The sequence below is a fragment of the Chanos chanos genome, chromosome 4, assembly GCF_902362185.1.
Source record: "Chanos chanos chromosome 4, fChaCha1.1, whole genome shotgun sequence".
Lineage (NCBI taxonomy): Eukaryota > Metazoa > Chordata > Actinopteri > Gonorynchiformes > Chanidae > Chanos > Chanos chanos.
In genome coordinates, this window is record NC_044498.1 from 25730803 (window position 1) to 25749782 (window position 18980).

The window sequence follows — 18980 nt, forward strand, 5'->3', positions numbered from 1 at the left end:
ATTCAGATTGACAGGCCTGTTGCATTTAACTCTGATGCAACATTACCATCAAGTGGACAATAATTGTAACTGCTTTCTGAATCAAGAAAGGATACGCTATAGGAGGTGGCACAGTGGGTAGCACTATCGCCTCCCAGCAAAAAGGCCTGGGTTTTATTCCTGGCCAGGATACTTTCTGTGTGGAGTCTGCATGGGTTTCCTCCCAAAGTCAGGTAAATTAGAGATACTAAATTGCCCCTGTGTGTGTCTGCACTGCAATGGACTAGCAACCTGTCCCAGGTGTTTACCCACCTTACATCAGAAGAACTTCAACCTTGTTTTCTCTCCTTAAGCACTTTTTAAGTACCCTAAATCCATAAATTTGTCAGCCAACATGTGAGCATGTTTACAATTGGCTGGATGTTCTGGAACCTGTGATGAAACAATGTGAAAAGTAAAAGTTTGCAGTGTAAATGAGAGAGATAAGTTTTTCAATATTGCAAAGATTTCCAACACTCGCTGCAGTGGATCGTAGTAATTTGATTGGAGTGTGATTTTGTGGCTTTTCTGTTTCTTCTGGCTCTTTGTTGGCGCACATCATTATGAAACATATTGTTTGCCGCTGTCATAGTGTGTGAACTTGAGCGTGCTGTTTGAATCAGAAATCAAACCAAGTCACTCTGGGTATTTCCAACCTAGTAACTTTTATGACTATTTCTCTTTGGCAGAGTTTTAACCAATATTTAACAGTGCACAGGTGACATCACCTTACAGTGCTGTTATTCGTGTGCTGTATTGTGTGAAATTTGGGACTCATTGACCGGACCCTTTTGTGGCTGTTTCTCAGTGGTACCACAGCTGATGCTGTCTTATGACAGAGTATTGCTCTACAGGGCATGCATATCTGATGTGCTCCAAACCCCCTGCACAAACCAGTGAGCCCAGAGTGTATGTGTACTGTGTGTGCTACAGTACCTTCGTTAAAACTGAGACTGAAAATGGGATCTGTTAAGAAATGTGAACAGTGTTTCAGGATGAGGAAGGGAAGTTCACATATTTTTGACATAGCAGCTCTTTTTTTCCTGTAAAATCCTATAAAGCACTCAAAACCACATTGATTTACTTTGCTGTTAAATATGGTGGCTGTGCCAGTTGTGAATTTCCAAATAAACAAAATTTTAATTCTAAAAAGGAAATTCGCAGTCCTTGCTCATATGACAGAGATGTGCCTGTAGAAGGCAGCGTTGTGAGTAAACCTCCCTCCCTCAAAGGACAGTGCCACTAGTTTAAGACTTCACCTCCCTTGCCAGTGCATCTGACTCCACAGTCCTGACCCTGGGGGGTTTGGGGAGTTGGCTGGGGTTTGAATGTCTCCTGGAGTGACCCACTCCTCACACTATCACAGAGGCTTGTGTAAACAGGTACTATTTGCATTGAAATAGGTAGGATTTTGTTCAACTATTCCACCGGTCACTGTATTTTCTGGGAAGAATGTGTCATTCTGACATGTTGTCTCTTACACTCCTCTTGGTCTCTCCCTTGATTTGGTCTCTTGTCCATCCTGTCAGTGGATGTGCTGTCAAGATGGCCGAGCAGTCTAAGGGTTGTAGTCTCCACTGGTGGTGTGGGTTCAATTCTTTTCGAAGCTTTTCAGGGCAGCCTGTGGCCTAAAGTTTGGATAAGCAGGCTTGTGACTGAAAGGTTGCCAGTTCGATTCCCAGGACCGGCAGGAAAACATGGCTGAAGTGCCCTCGAGCAAGGCACATAATCCCTAACTGCACCCCCGGGCGCAGGTGTGCCGCCCACTGCTCCTGTGCCTAGTGTGTGTGTGTGCTCACTACTGGAGTGTAAGGATGGGTTAAATGCAGAGGTCAAATTCACTGTTCACCTTGTGTGTGTGCTATTACGATGTAATCTTCATCGTTCTCACTGTATCCTGTCTAAAATCAGTAACATACAGAGAGATTTCTCCACCAGAACATAAACCCTGAAGATCATACAAGATACAATTCTATACCACTAAAATCACTGGACTTAAAAACAAATGCAAAAACAGTAGTAAATGTTGTTTAACTGAATTAACTTGTAAGAGAGATAAGGTCAAGATTGTGTTTACAAGGGTTTGGTGAGGCCCATATGCCAAAGAAGGGGAACTTCCCTTAGATACCAACTTTCTAGAAGCCAACTCAGTGAACATCAGCAACTAAACATGTTCCTGGAAGCCCGAGTACCAAATGTCCCTCAATCAGCAGAATATTTCTTCCTGTCAGTGCAATGTTCTCACCACTTGCAAAATACAGTGAAATACATCTGATTGACCACAGTATAAGGACAACTCAAAGCAACATAGTCAAAAAAATGACAATTCCTTTATTTACAAACATTTCTGACTTCCACAAAACTCAGTAAGAGGACAGAATTTCTCCTATAAGCACTAAATATGTAAATCAACTGATAATTTATTAAGTAGTCTCTTAATTTTAATCTCACTTAAACTTAGCCTCAGTCTTAATTTAAATTGAATCCTATATAATATTTTTTGAGCTGAATATCAAAGTGGAAAAGTTCAACAAAATGAACGGAGGGTTTGTCAGCAGCTTTGCTCTCTGTGCTGGTGTTTATATTTAGTGATGATGCGGGCATGCTTTCGGCTTCAACAGAAAACCGCAACTGCTGACTTGTCAGGAAACACATCTGATGGGGCTTATCTTTCCCCTCAGCTAACCACCACTAAAATAGATGATAACATCTAATCACCTTATCAAATCATTGATATTGCACTTCATTTGTATTTATTTGTTTGCTCATTATCTGAATCTTTCTGACAAAAGCAAAGTATATTAGAACATGAAATATTAACCACTGTTTTTAGCACCACTAAGCCCTCTTTTATAGTAAATATGAGAGACTGAGATAGCATTATGAGACTGTTAGCAACATTTACGTGAGTTCTTTAACTATTACTCCACAGAGGCCGTTTCTCAATCCTTCAGCTCTGTCAGTCCACACATATGGAACGCTCTGTTAAATTCAAACCGCACGTTTTTTAACAAAATTCAGAGACAGAAAATGTGCCAGCCGTGGGAAAACAGTTGATTGTGGTCAGGTAATCATTTCTGTGCAGATGTTGAGGTGTGACTGGAAAAATACTACTTAGTGGAGTTCCAGTGACCTTCATGTGTGCTACAGGGAAAGTGAAGCAAAACCCCATGACGCTGAAGATACATCCTTACTTCCACACCATGTATGGGGTTCATTCCAGCATGGATATCCCTCTTTCCATATGTACAACAGGTGTTTAATATAGCCCTAAAACATTTGCTCTCCTCTTCTCTTAAATTGATCTATCACTGTGTGTTGGCACAAACTACAGGTGCATCCTCTACAAACTTCTTTAATATTAAATTGGTTGAGTCATAGATGGCAGATGGATTTTCTGAAATTGTTAACCCACCTTTTAGAGGCCTAAGAGACTGCATGTAGTCACTATGTATGTATTATTACGCACTAATAAACACATACACTAAGGTAGACAAAAACCAAGGTATTCCTCTATGAGTAACTGCATGAGAGAGTTACTAAGATTATCTTAATCAGTGATTTGAGTTGTTTTGGAGTGCAGGATGTGTCCGTGTAAACTAGAGAGGAAACATAATTTATAATGAGGAATAACAACAAATATTACTCAAAAGTAATATCTTAATCTGACATGACATAATATTAACTGTTTTAAACCTGATCAACTATTGTGAAAAGTTTTAACAGTTGTGAATAAGGGAGTAAGATATGAATATTAACTGTTTTAAACCTGATCTACTTCTGCTGAAAGTTCTAATGGTTGTGAATAAAGTAGGAAGATATGAATATTGCTCTGCAAGAGGTTACCCTCTGTTTTGCTTAGTATTGTTTTTGTAATTTTTTTTTCCTTTCTCATTCTTACAAAGCATTTTGGCAATTCAAGTTTTGAATCTCACACAACTTTTTAAGCTTTGGAAGCTTCCTTTGATTAAACAGCATTTCAGGGATGAAGGACTGTGTATACACTGTGTATATTCCATAAAGACTATTGAAAAATTAAGAGCTTAATCGCATGTGGTATCAACATGCACCAGAGTGTTAACCTCAAAAAGCAGTTTCAGCTCAACCATGCTTTTTGCAGCAACCCACAGCTCCACAATGTCACTTCCTGTTCAAGTCCCCCTACCATTTTTCCACTCCTGATGAGCAGACATTGGTGAGTTTGGGGCTTTTTGTGGTGATATGACGGCCCTAATAAAAGAAACATGTGAGGACAGGTGACACATTGGATCAGAGAGAATTATGTAAGTTTGTTTATATCAGATCAAAGGATTGCAGGGACTGATTTGATGGGTCTGACAAAGCACGTGCACATGAGTCATGCACATGAAGCATAAAATGTGACCAACAGCTTTATCTTTAACATGCTGGCCTGTGAGGTCATGTGGTGAAATAACCTGGCATCTATCCCACAAATCAAAATTCAAATCAAAAGTTGCATCATAGGATGTAACACTGTAAAGTAACATGCATGTGAGCCAGTTGTAAGTTGTTTTGTAGGGTGCAACTTGAAACAAGAAAGGGTGCCAAGTGGAAAAGCTACTAAACCACCCTCCAAAGGACCAGGGATAAGCTCTTGGTTTCTGCAATGCCTCTAGCTCAGCCAGATGTCCACATAAACACAACTGGCTTTGCACACAGGTGGGAAGCTAGAAAGAGGACAGATTCCCAATCTGTCCCATTGGTTGTGTTACAATAGTCATGGATATGTTACAATAATCATGGTTTAGACCTTGGGGAGCATATTGTCAGCCTCTGGGTGTATCATTGCTTCTTGGAGAAGACCTCTGCAGTCTGGTGAAAAGAAGCAGAAACTTACACCAAGTCTACCAGAGGAGATATGTTATGTATGCCATCCTCCCCTCCTTTTAAAGCAAGGTTCTGAGGCCTAAGGCAGCAGTGTCGGTGGTGGAGTTTGGGGCCAAGCTGGGCCTGGAAAAAAATGAGTCTTTGACACATTTGGGCTGGATGTGACTTATGATGTTCAAGGTGGAGCTGGGCCAATCTGTTTCAAGAATCTTGGCCAGACTCAGTGCTACATTGGTATCCATTTGCTCTGCGCATGTTTCAGCCTCATTATGCACAGGTATTAAAACAACTTTGCACAGAATAATGTGAAGTAACACTGCATTGGACAATATGACAAAACTTGATTTTAGTGAGGGGTACAAACAGAACAGGTAGAACAGGTAAATGTGACATCAGAAAAAAAGTATTCAGAAACAGCTTAGCTCCAGAAACACCTACAGTGGCAAGCAAGTCTACAAAGTATTCATTTCTAAAATATATCTTTGGTGTAGCCTCTAATCTGCTGGGGGATCCATCAGAAAAGGCTTATTTTTTAATACAGAAGTTTCCAGAGATCATTTCGCAATGCATAAATGCTTTTCTGCAGGGTTTAGTTCAGACCAAATCAACCTCTGTAGAATCAGTTTCACACACTCATCTGTTGATGCAGGTTATGTCTGTACACATGGGGAAAAGGGGTGCGGGATGGAACAGGAAACTGTACTTCTTCACCACTCACTCTGTGATGTCACATATTCCTGGATGACCATAGGCGAAGGGGGGGGGGCAGTGGAATGTGTTGTGGTTTTCTGTGTGATACTGGACATTATAAGAGAGTCAGTATCTAATAGAGGAACATAATCAGCAACCCAGCAACGCACTAAGGCAGGAACTGCTCCATCCGAAAGACCGCACACCCAAACACAAGAAAAGCCATCTAGTGTATGCGGTCCAATACAATGAAGAATGCTCAGACTTATACATCGGGGAAACGGAACAATCTCTAAATAAATGCATGGCTCAACACAGGTAGGCCAACTCCTCAGGTCAAGACTCAGCACTGTACCTACACCTGAAGGACAAGGAACACATTTCTTCAAGGACAACAATGTGCACATTTTGGACAGGGAAGACAGATGGTTTGAAAGAGGTGTGAAGGAGGCCATCTGCGTCAAAGTAGAGCAACAATCTCTCAACAGAGCAGGAGGTCTACAACACCACTTATCACCCACCTGCAATACTGTCCTTTCATCCCTGCCCAGGAGATTTAACAACCATTCACACATGGCCACATGTGACCCCAGCGACCCTTAATGACTGTCGTTGAAACTACCAGGAGAACTAACTACCAAGTCATATGATGGCCTTGACAACAACCCCACAGAGGTTAAATACCTGGGACTCCCCACCTGTCAGTCAGTCAGAACTGCAGAAGCCTCATGGATGAGAGGTGAAATGTCTTCAAGAATCTCCAGCCAAATCTAGTTGCTCTTGACTTAACCTTTCTTGGATAACTTTTTCTGCAAAGAATTTCAAACTTCCTTCTCCACTAAAAGACATTGTGTACATGTTTTGTATTTATTGACAGATAATGAGTTAGAAATTATATATCAAAACTGATGAACAAGCATTTAGAGGATTCTCATTGTATCATTCTGAGCTAAGCCGAATTTTAGAAGTCTTAATTACTGCAGACAACTCAAGAATGTGTGACAGAACACAGGTAACTTCACTGAGGTACAAAGGTAGATCAGGTGATAATAATAATAATAATAATAATAATAATAATAATAATAATAATAATACGTTTATTTAGAGCCCAATATCACTGTTTATAGTCTCAAAGGGCTTTAAATGTCTATAACAAAGTCAAATCAAAATTATATTATCCATAAGTTCGAGAAAATAGATAAGTCTTTAATCTGGTTTTAACGGTATGGAGAGAGTTTGCCTCCCTAACTTCTGTAGGTAAACCATTTCAGAGGAAGGGAGAGCAGTAGGAAAAGGCTTGGTTGCCAGCGGACTTCTTTTTAAGTCTTGGAACGACTAATAGTCCAAAATCTTGAGAGTGCAAGGTGCCAAGGGGGTTATAGGGTGTAATTAAGACAGACAAGTAGGAAGGCAAAAGCCCATGTAAAATTTTATATGTTAATAAGAGGACCTTAAAATCTGCCCTTGCGTGAGTTGGGAGCCAATGAAGGGAAGCCAGTACAGGTGTAATGTGATCAAACTTCCTTGTTCTGGTCAGAATTCTGGCAGCGGCATTCTGGACCAGCTGAGGACTTTTGGTACTAGAGGCAGGCCGGCCAGAGTACAGAACATTGCAGTAATTGAGGTGAGATGTGATGAATGTGTGAACAATGGTTTCTGCATCAGCCATACTTAGAAAGGGCCTAATTTTAGCGATATTACTGAGGTGATAAAAGGCAGTTTTGGCTGTGGTTTTGATATGAGTGACTAGTGACAAACTAGAGTCAAATATCACACTAAGGTTTTTAGCTGAAGAGTTTTGCGAGATGATGCAATTGTCAAAACTTAGGATAAGATCACTAAAAAGATGCTTATGCGTAGGGGGACCAATGACCAGCATTTAAGTCTTGTCTGCGTTAAGCATCAGGAAATTTGAAGACATCCAACCTTTAATACAGGGGTGGGCAAATCCAGTCCTGGAGGGCTGGTGTCCTGCCGGTTTTTGTTTTCACCTCTTCGCTACTTGTTGATTTTCACTTTGAAAACAGGTGTGCATGCTCTTCAGCCAATCAGAGACTGTATTTAGTTGGTCGCCAAGAAAAACAGCAGGACCATGGCCCTCCAGGACCAGATTTGCCCACCCCTGCTTTAATAGCACAAAGACAAGCCTCAAGGTTAGCCAATTCAGAGTGGTCATTGTGCTTGATAGATAAGAAAATCTGAGTATCGTCGGCATAACAGTGGAAGTTAATGTTTTAACTACAAATAATGTCATCCAAAGGGAGCATAGAGAATAGAAGAGGGCCAAGGACTGATCCCTGAGGAACACCATAATTAAGCTCACGGTATTCAGAAGTCACATTATTATAGTGGACACACTGCTTTCTCTCAGAGAGATAAGATTTAAACCAAGGGAGTGCCAGGCCACGAATGCCCATTTGATTTTCCAGGCGCTTTAACAATATAGTGTGACCGACCATGTCAAATGCTGTACTCAGATCAAACAGAATATGAATAGAAGTAGCACCAGCATCCATGGATAATAAAAGATTATTAGTTACTCTAGTAAGCACGGTTTCAGTAGAGTGAAAACACCTGAAGCCAGACTGAAATATTTCAAAAAGACTGATAGAGGACATATGGACTATCAGCTGAGCTGCTACAATTTTTTCAAGCATTTTTGAAAGAAAAGAGATTTGAGATTGGCCTATAATTATTTAAGGCTTCAGGGTCAAGGTTCGGTTTTTTAAGTAAAGGCCTGATCACGGCTGTTTTGAAAGCGGAGGGTAAAACAACAGATTTAAGTGACATATTTAGAAGATTTAGTATTGTTGGGCTGATAACCGAGAAAAGCTCTATGTAAAGTTTAGCAGGTAGGGGATCAAGGAGGCAAGAGGCTGGTTTAGCAGAGTGTACCAATTTGGACAGCGCGTCTAGAGAGATAGGGTTAAATTGAGTTAAAGGGTGCACATCGTGATTAATCTCAGGTGCATTGATGGAGAGCGTGCAGGCAGTCTGATTTGATCAATTAACTTGAATATTATGATGAATTAAGTCTATTTTTTGCAAGAAAAATTCAACAAAATCGTTTGCAGTAAATGGGCTAGACTGAGGAGAGTGATTCTGGGTAAGATTAGATACTGTATCAAAGAGGAACCTGGGGTTATTTTTGTGAACATTAATTATTTTCGAGTAATACGCGGATTTGGCTGTATAAAGAGCACGTTTACAATCTATCAAGCTGTCGTGCCAGGCGAGGCAGAAAACCTCTAGTTTGGTTGCCCGCCAGTTGATAACAAAAACAAAGTACTAGGAAACAACTAGTGATGTGAGAAGGACTATAAAGTACTGATTTTTAAGATATATTTTTGGTGCACTCTCTAGTCTGCAGGTGTGCCCATCAGAAAACTTTTATTGCGTAATACCAATGTTTCAAAAACCCATTTAACAATGTGCAAAATGCTTTTCTGTAGACCAAATCAACCTCTGTAGAGTCGGTTTCACACAGTCATTTCTCATGATGCAGGTTATGTCTGTACACACGGGGAAAAGGGGTGGGGGATAGAACAGGAAGCTGTACCTCTTCACCACTAACTCTGTGATGTCAAATGTTCCTGGGTGACCATAGGTGAAGGGGGGCGGGGAGTGGGTGCAGTTCCTGTGTAATATTAACCATTATAAGAGAGTCAGCTTCTATTAGAGAAGCACAATCAAGACGAAGACTCAAAGACAACCAGCCAACATTTGTCAGCACAACTGAAGACTCTACTATGAAGCCATACTGCATCGCAGCAATTGCTCTTCTCTTGTTTGCATTCTGTTCTCTCAGTGAGAGTAAGTCTTTTCTGTCCATGTGAAGTTAGTCTCACTCTCTGAATTTTGTGCAAGATACTATTAACAATGTATCTATCTATCTATCTATCTATCTATCTATCTATCTATCTATCTATCTATCCAACTGAGGTGATTTTTAATTATTTCTGATTAATTAGAATGGTGACCTGTGAAACACAAAGTAAAACAATGTTTTCATTGCAGGCAGCAGTTACCCCGCTCAGTGCTGTTTTAAGTTCATAAACATCAAAATTCCTGTGAAAGCTGTCTTAAGCTATTCAGAGACATATCATGAATGCTCAAAGCCTGGTGTCATGTAAGCAGGCCTTTCTTTCAGATTAAAGTCAGATTTTTCAGTATGAATTACATTACACAGTTTCTTGGAATGAACATATTGTTTTGTTTGCTTACAGCTTTACTACAGTGAGACAGAGGAATATTTGTGCTGATCCGAGAGAGCCCTGGGTCATAAATCTGATGAATTCTTTGGATGGTATCAACACAACCCCCGCTCCTTGAAACAGTCGTTAAAGCCTGATTTATTCAAAAAGCTACAATGAAAAATCAAATGTTAAGCCCTTTGACCCTGCATGGGAAGCTTTTCAAACGCCCTTTTCCCATTGTACCCCCCCCCCCCTTCAGTTTTTCTGTCAATTTGGATTCTATTGTTTCTTCAAAACCAGATATGTGGACTTTCTGAAGTCAGCTCTTACAATAAAGCGCTTGCTAAATTGAATTTATTGGTGTCCTCTGTTTTTTCATGTTTCTGGGTATAATATTCATTAAGTTTGGACAAGTAAATATGAAAAACTTAACCTTTCAGGAACCTTGTTATTCTGGCTTCTCCAGCTCTAAATGTCAGACACACTGATGGTTTTGTGCCAGTCCATTTCTATATATCTCTAAAGGGCCAAAAAGTGTGCACACATCTTCACTTGAGAGAATTACAACTTGCACAGTTTCTAGATCTGGTCATGATCAAATTGTGCTCAAGGAAATGGCTTGGAGTTTGAAGGATTTGCCAATGTGGCTCTTTCCTCCAAAGGTTTGTGCAACCTGTAGCATAGAAATCGCAAATTCCATCCTTGCCGACGTGTCTCTTTTCACCAGAGCTGTGTTCAACTTCACCAGAGCGGTGTCCAACAAAGAAAGTACAACTACCTAGTCACTTGGCTAAATGAATAAAATGTGTATGCTATGTAAATTTGGGACACTGAGTTTCACAGCCAATTTTTTGTGACGATACAGTGTATTTTGTTGCTTGGTTGCCATTTGGTCTGAATATGTTGAAATTTTCTGACAAAGTGAAAAAGTTCAATTTCCCAATGACATCTGCACAATTTGTAAAGCTGTTTTCTTGACCTTACCTCTGGAATGCTAGCATGAACTGTGTTTATACTAATTGTAGGGAGTTTAGAATTCATTTTGTCTTTAAATTCAAGACAGACCTTAGTGTCACAGCAAATGAGCATATATCAAAAGCAGGATCATTATTTAATTTTGTACAACTAAGTTAAACACTATGTCAGAGGCATGTTTAAACTCTGTAATATCAGAGGAATTTTACTGTGTTATGTTTTCACACTTATACTGAAGGTCACACCGTACTTTTAGGCGTTTTATATGTACTCTATAAGTTTTCGGTTCTCAACTTTCTCTGACTGGCTTTTTTCCAAAGAATTTCAAACTTCCTTCCCCATCAAAAGAGAAGGTATGTATGTTTTGTATTTACGAATTGATAATGAGTTAGAAATTATATATCAGAACTGATGAACAAGCATTTACATGATTATTGTCATAGCATTCTGAACTAAGCCTGTTATTAAAACTCTTAATTTCTGCAGGCAACTCAAAAATGTATGTCAGAACTCAGCTAGCTTCACTGAAGTACAAAGTTGGGAAACAACTACTGACGTGAGAAGGACTGTAAAGTGCTGATTTTTATGATACATTTTTAGTGTACTCTCTAATCTGCAGTTGAGTCCAAACACTTTTATTTTTTAATACCAAAATCTCCAGAGATCATTTTACAACGCACAAATGCTTTTCTGTAGACTGAATCAACCTCTTTAGAATCAGTTTCACACAGTCATTTCTCATGATGCAGGTTATGTCTGTACATATGGGGAAAAGGGGTGGGGGTAGAACTGGAAGCTGTACCTCTTCACCACTAACTCTGTGATGTCAAATGTTCCTGGGTGACAAGAGGTGGCTGGGGGTGGGGGTTGGGGGTGCAGTGGAATATGTTGTGGTTTCATTTGTAATATTAGCCATTATAAGAGAGTCAGCATCGATTCTCAGCGAAAGTAAGTTTTCTCCATGTCAATTTGCGTTAGGTTTCCACATAGCGAAACACCTCACGAATTGGCCCTGCAAAATTTCGCTCTTGCAGTGTGGGCATGAAAACAGCAAGTAAGTCACCTAGCTCAAAGGTTTGAGTGCTTAAATGAAGATCTACAGTAGTCTATTTGCCCCGACCAGAGCCATTGAGAGAGTATTTTCTGCCGCTCTGGCCCCGACTAATGTCATGTAACATGTAAACAGCAACCCACACTGATGTAGACACAAATGGCTACACATACATCTTTTAATCACGTACATGTTCTGTTTTTTCATGTTTCTGGGTATAATATTCATTAGGTTTGGACAAGTAAGTATGAAAAACTAAACTTAACCTTTCAGGAACCTTGTTATTCTGGCTTCTCCAGCTCTAAATGTCAGACACACTGATGGTTTTGTGCCAGTCCATTTCTATATATCTCTAAAGGGCCAAAAAGTGTGCACACATCTTCACTTGAGAGAATTACAACTTGCACAGTTTCTAGATCTGGTCATGATCAAATTGTGCTCAAGGAAATGGCTTGGAGTTTGAAGGATTTGCCAATGTGGCTCTTTCCTCCAAAGGTTTGTGCAACCTGTAGCATAGAAATCGCAAATTCCATCCTTGCCGACGTGTCTCTTTTCACCAGAGCTGTGTTCAACTTCACCAGAGCGGTGTCCAACAAAGAAAGTACAACTACCTAGTCACTTGGCTAAATGAATAAAATGTGTATGCTATGTAAATTTGGGACACTGAGTTTCACAGCCAAATTTGTTGTGAGTATGTCAAAATTTTCCAAAGAAGTGAAAAAGGTCAATTTCCCAATGACATCTGTAAAATTTGTAAGGCTGTGTTTCCTTGACTGTACCTCTGTCATAAGCTGTGTTTATACTAATTGCATAAAGTTGAATCAATAAAGATTTAGAATTCATTTTGTGATTGAATTCAAGACAGATCTTCAGAAAGAGAGAGACAGAGAGCGAGAGAGCGAGAGAGAGAAACAAGATTAGACTGCAGACAAATGATGACGCATCAGGAAGACGTTTAGAGGGATGTCTGGTCTGTCACTGGACATATTGTTTTGCTCTTTCTCTCTTTTTTTTGTGATCAACTTTTTATTATAGGTTTTGGAAGACAAACAAACAAAAACACGGAAACATTGACTGTCATCACCATAAAAACATATAACAGTTCCAAGGAAAACATTTGTATACCAAATGACAACCATGAAAAGAAGGGAAATAAGATTGCACAATTGTAAAGACACACATCATTGATCTCTAAGGAGGTCACAAATATCTACCACTGTTTTTGCCCAGACAGCCAGTGTTTTGGCCTTCGCCCTGTTAAGCTTGGTGGTTGAATACTCCAAATTAGCCATATATTGAACATTCATCAGTTTTGCTCTTTCTCTCATTGTTTTATGATATCAGAGAATCTTGTATCAGGTTGTTCTTCAGACAGTGCAGGTGTCCCTGTTAAACTTGTACTCTTTTAGGTTCTCATGGGTCCGCAGTTAGTGTCACAGCAAATGAGCATGTATCAAAAGCAGGATCATTACTGAATTCTGTACAGCTAAGTTAAACACTATGTCAGAGGCATGTTTAAACTCTGCAGTATCCGAAGAATTTTACTGTGATATGTTTTCACGCTAATGCTGAAGGTCACACCTGTACTTTTACTTGGGTTTTGTTATCAAGAGGAAGTGTAATGTTTGAGAAAGGCAGTCTCAACAGGTAGTGTTCGGATGAAAAAATATGCAGTCTAAAGAGAAGGTTTGTATGTTTTGAATTTACTGATAGATAATGATTTAGAAATTATATATCAAAACTGATGAACAAGCTTTTACAAGATTTTTGTTATAGCATTCTGAACTAAACTGATTATTAGAAATCTTAATTACAGCAGGCAACTCAAAAATGAATATCAGAACTCAGCTAGCTTCACTGAAGTACAAAGTTGGGAAACAACTACTGACGTGAGAAGGACTGTAAAGTGCTGATTTTTATGATACATTTTTAGTGTACTCTCTAATCTGCAGTTGAGTTGAGTTTATTTTTTAATACCAAAATCTCCAGAGATCATTTTACAACGCACAAATGCTTTTCTGGAGAGTTTTCTGCTGTCCAAATCGGCTTCTGTAGAACTGGTTTCACAAAGTCATTTCTCATGATGCAGGTTATGTCTGTACACATGGGGAAAAGGGGTGGGGGATAGAACAGGAAGCTGTACCTCTTCACCACTAACTCTGTGATGTCAAATGTTCCTGGGTGACCGAGTTAGGGGAGTGAGTGTAGTGGAATATGTTGTGGTTTCATCTGTAATATTGGCTTTTATAAGAGAGTCAGCCTCTATTAGAGAAACACAATCAGGACGAAGACTCAAAGACACACAGCCAACATTTGTCAGCACAACTGAAGACTCTACTATGAAGCCATACTGCATCGCAGCAATTGCTCTTCTCTTGTTTGCATTCTGTTCTCTTGGATGCAGTGAAAGTAAGTCTTTTTGTCAATTCCAATTTGACCTTCCTCTCTGAATGTTCTAGAAATTATTATTCACCATGTATGTATGTATGAATGTATGAATGTTTGTACATATGTATGTATGTATGCATATTTTTTACTTATCTATCTATCTATCTGTCTATCTATCTATCTATCTATCTATCTATCTATCTATCTATCTATCTATCTATATGAACCTGAGCTGAGTTTCATCATTGATGAATTGGGTTGGCAACCTGAGAGACACAAAGTAACACAGAGTTTTTGTTGCAGGCAGCATTTCACCCACTCAGTGCTGTTTCAAATACATAAAAGTCAAAATTCCCTTGAAAGCTGTCTCAAGCTATTCAGAGACAGATGACGCGTGCTCAAAGCCTGGAGTCGTGTAAGTTGGCCTCTTACTCACACTGAAGTCACATTTGTCAATATGAAATACATTACACAGTCAGTTTCTCAGCATGAACATATCACTTTGTTTGCTTACAGCTTCACTACAGTGAGACAGAGGAACATTTGTGCTGATCCATCAGAGCCCTGGGTCCAGAATCTGATAAACTATCTCGATGGTATTTACACAACCCCTGCTTCAGGAAACAGTCGTTGAAACCTTATTTGTTGAAATAGCTATATTGAAAAATTAAATGGTATGCAATGTAACACTGTATACGAAGCTGATCCAGCACTGTTTACCCCTCCTCCCCTGTTTTTCTATAATTTTGAACTTATTTAAATTTCAAAAACCTGTTTGTTTTGCAAACTTTCTGAGGTCTATTTTTTCAAATAAAGTGTTTGTTTAATTGAGCCCAATGACTGGTGTGCCGTGTTTTTTCATGCTTGTCTTATTTCAGAAAATAGCCATCTAAGTTATAAATCTTATCTAAATAATATAAATCTTATTTAAGATTGATTAATTTTGGATAAAGTGCACATTTTTCAGTATTCAGTATTCAGCCCTCAACTTTTCACTAATCCTGCTATTCTGGCTGCTTTGGTGCGGTACCCTTTTAACATACCTTATATCTGGTCTACTTAGTTGTCGATGTAAAATCCAAACCTACTGATGTTTTGGATCCAACCCACCTGTATATATCTCTTAAAATCCACCTGTACACATCTCTTAAAAGCCAAAAGTGGTCAGGGGGATTTTTGCTTTGTAAAATTTGCGTACGTGCCTCTTTGCTTTGAGTTATGTGCATAGAAATTACAAATCGTAAGCAGTTCGGCTAAATGTTATGTAAATTTGTGGGACAGGGTTTGATAGCTGAATCCTTTGTGGTGAGAAAAAGTTTTCATTGCGCAGTGCCTAATTGGTCTGAGGGCGTTGACCTTTTCTAGCTAAATACAGACGTTTGATTTCCCCATGGTATTTGGAAATCTTGTATGTGACTTCCTGCAAAAACCTTTAATGCATGTAGAGTTGGTTCAATTAAAGATTTAGAATTCATTTTCTCTCTGAATCCAAGACAGAGAATTCGGGAGCGAGAGAGAGAGAGACAGAGAGAGAGAGAGAGTTCGACAGAGAGCGAGCGAGTGAGAGAGAGAGAGAGAGAGAGAGAGAAATGAGATTAGGCTGCAAAGTAAAGCTGGTCATGGGTTAGAGGAAAATCACATCTCAGTAGTCTAGGCCTTGCTGTGAAAACCTGATTTTTCCATTTCATAATCAGCACTGCAAATTTCTCTAATTCTCTATATGTTACTTTGAGGTTGGTTTTGTTTCAACGCAGGAAAATGATAATTATATGTATATATGTATGCATATAATCAGCAACCAGTTTAACAACACCTATGCATTGGGAACACAAAAACAATCTTATATATAATATATACAAATAATAAAATAAAATATAATATCTCAAATATAATTTTATAGGTATACACCTACTTTAGAACACCACCGCTTGTGTTGCACAGCCTGCTGATACATTTTTCTCTCTTTTGTATGGTTTTGACCTCAGATGCCTCAAACGAAGCAGGAGAGGTGACATAGTGGATGTTTACAATTCTGGTTCACAGCAGGAGGGCGGCGAGATAATGTTGTTCTTAACTTTATTTACCCAATAATATGTCCAGACAGGAAAAAGGATTCTCGTTATTTTTCTGTTTTCCTTTCATTATTAAATATTGGCCAATTCCAAATCCCTTTGATGACACGATCAGTCATTTTGACAATGATTTCTGGATAACAGGACAACTACCTCATTTACTTATTTATGAATGTATGTATGTATGTACGTATGTACAGTGGTTTGTCAGTTACTTGTGATTCAAATCATCTACTGTTTACTGAGCCCTTGGATTCATGTCTTATGTATGCTGGTTCTTGGTTTCAGCCAAAATGTGCAGTCTACTGGGTCCTCAGGACCAGAGTTGAGAGACACTGTCCTATGAGATGTACTGATAACATTGTTTCACCCTCAATTCATAGTTACAGGTCAAAATGATTGTCTGACAGTAAAGACAAAAAGCACGGACCTTTCTTTTGAGAGAGAGGCAGCATACTCTGACCATTCTAGGAAAAGAGTTTGCCGCAGGAAAGGCCTTTTTCTCATCACCTTTGAAATGCTTTGAAATGCATTATGTACTGATTTACTATTTTCAGTCAAATTTACTAATACTAATTTATTTTTTAGATGTGTAACACACAGCATCTGCTTTTCCATGAAAGCACTGTTATTGGAGGATGTTGTTTTAGTTTATATTGATAAACTCACATTTAACGTGGGAGTTTGTAGTGAAATCACTGTTTCTTTGTTAAAAAGAAAAAAAAAGTGTTGCCTATATTTTGTTAATTAGTATAAAGATTGAAGCTGAAGAATGTGAGGGGTTGGAACATGCAAATTAACCAGTAACTTTACCAGATGTATGGCAAAAAGAAAGCATCTGGAAATAACTAAACTGCAAGACATTCAAATATGAATATTTAAGATTTCACAAAGATACCCATGAGAAATCAAAGTAAAATGCCAGAAGATACCAGAAGATGATGAAACTGTATTTCTAAAGACCATTGCTTTCAGGAACACGTGTGCAGGGTGCAAAAGCTTTTCTGCAGAGTTTTCTGCAGACCAAACCAACCTCTGTAGAATCAGTTTCACATAGTCAGCTCTTATGATGCGGACTGAGGCTGTAGACATGGGGAAAGGGGTTGGGGGTTAGACAGGAAACCTTACCTCTTCTCTACTTCTCTACCTCTTCACTGGGTTTTTCCTCCGACTCTGATGTCACTTGTTCCTGGGTGACCAGCAGGTGTTTGGGCGAATACAGTGGAAAGTGTTGTGGTTTCACACGTGATACTGGCCATTATAAGAGTCAGCACCTGTTAGTGTATCATAACCTGTGCGAAGACTCAAAGACACACAGCCAACCTTCATCAGCGCATCTGAAGACTCCAGAATGAAGCTGTGCTACATCGCCACAATTGCTCTTCTCTTGTTTGCATTCTGCTCTCTTGGACTCGGTGAAAGTAAGTGTTTTTGATCCATTTCAATTTGACTTTCCTCTTTGAATGCTCTGGAAATTGTCATATCGCCATCATATCTATCTATCTCTCTATCCATCCATCTCTCTATCCATCCATCCATCTATCTGTCCATCCATCCATCTATCTGTCCGTCCATCTATCTATCTATCTATCTATCTGTCCATCTATCTATCTATCTATCTTATATCTGTCTAACTAAAGTTAATTAGAATGGTTGACAGATTTGAATGGCGACCAGAGACCGAATGTAAAATTTTCAAATGGCACAAAGTTACACAATTTTAATCTTTTAATTTTCAATTTTCATTGCAGGCAGCAGATCTCCCAAACAGTGCTGCTTTTCCTATGTGCAAGCTCGACTTCCGAAGAAAGTTGTTGTAGGATACACGATGACACATTATGAATGCGCAAAATCTGCTGTTGTGTAAGTATCTTTTCTCCACACTGAAGTCACATTCATTCATATGAAATGTATTATAGAGTCAGGTTTCTCGGAGGGCATGAACTCATCTCTTTGTTCTGTTGCAGCTTTTCCACAGTCAAAGAGAAGCAATTTTGTGCCGACCCAACCAAAACCTGGGTCCGGGATCTGATGAACTATCTGGATGGTATTGAGTTAACTACTGGATCTGGAGACAGCAGCTCTAGCCCAACCACCATGGCTCCAAGCAAACATTAAGCAATTTGTCATTGTACAAGAAATGGCCCCATCATCCTTTTGTCATTAAAGAACTATCAGGGCCTTGGTATTTTCTGAGATTTTTTGTCCATACACACACACAAATAAACACACAAACACACACACACACACACACACACACACACACACACACACACTGGGAAAAAAATTGTTTTTGAATTATTTTCTAATAAGATGAGTAAGTTTGTAAAAGAGTGAATTTTCTGATTTTTGATACATTTTACATTCTTCTGTCACTTTAAACTTTTTTTTTTTATTATTATTGCTATAACTAATCCAGATATGTAAGCTCTCTGACTTACTTTTTAATAAAGAGTGCACTAAATTGAGGATGCTGATTTTTGTATCTTTCTTTTTATGGGTATTTTGTGTGTTCATAAAGATGTGTCTGACCTTTATTGACCTGACCTTTTAAAAATTTTTTGATATAACATCTTTATTATTCTGGCCTTGCCCGACTGCTTCCACTGAAGTGTACTTTATGTCTGATCTCCTCAGCCATCCCTCTAAATTCTCAATGATTTTATTTGAATCTGCAGCTCTTCATCTGAAAAAGTGTAAACCTTTTGAGAATCTGGACTAAGTCAGAGCAGAACCCCTTTA

General features: G+C 39.0%; 1 protein-coding gene across 1 annotated transcript; it reads left to right on the top strand.

The window, feature by feature from the left end:
• The first annotated feature begins 9305 nt into the window (after positions 1 to 9305).
• Positions 9306 to 18356, top strand: LOC115810282 (C-C motif chemokine 3-like). Its single transcript, XM_030772208.1, has 4 exons — positions 9306 to 9369; positions 9574 to 9685; positions 9783 to 9862; positions 18217 to 18356. The coding sequence occupies exons 1-4, from the start codon at positions 9306 to 9308 to the stop codon at positions 18354 to 18356; spliced, it is 396 nt and encodes a 131-aa protein (XP_030628068.1).
• The last annotated feature ends 624 nt before the right edge of the window (positions 18357 to 18980 follow it).

Excerpts from the sequence above, each read along its gene's own strand:
- LOC115810282 (XM_030772208.1), top strand. The coding sequence starts at position 9,306 with ATGAAGCCATACTGCATCGCAGCAATTGCTCTTCTCTTGTTTGCATTC. Across the intron at positions 9,370-9,573 it reads ATTCTGTTCTCTCAGTGAGA|GCAGCAGTTACCCCGCTCAG; the intron begins GTAAGTCTTTTC and ends TTTTCATTGCAG. Across the intron at positions 9,686-9,782 it reads TGCTCAAAGCCTGGTGTCAT|CTTTACTACAGTGAGACAGA; the intron begins GTAAGCAGGCCT and ends GTTTGCTTACAG.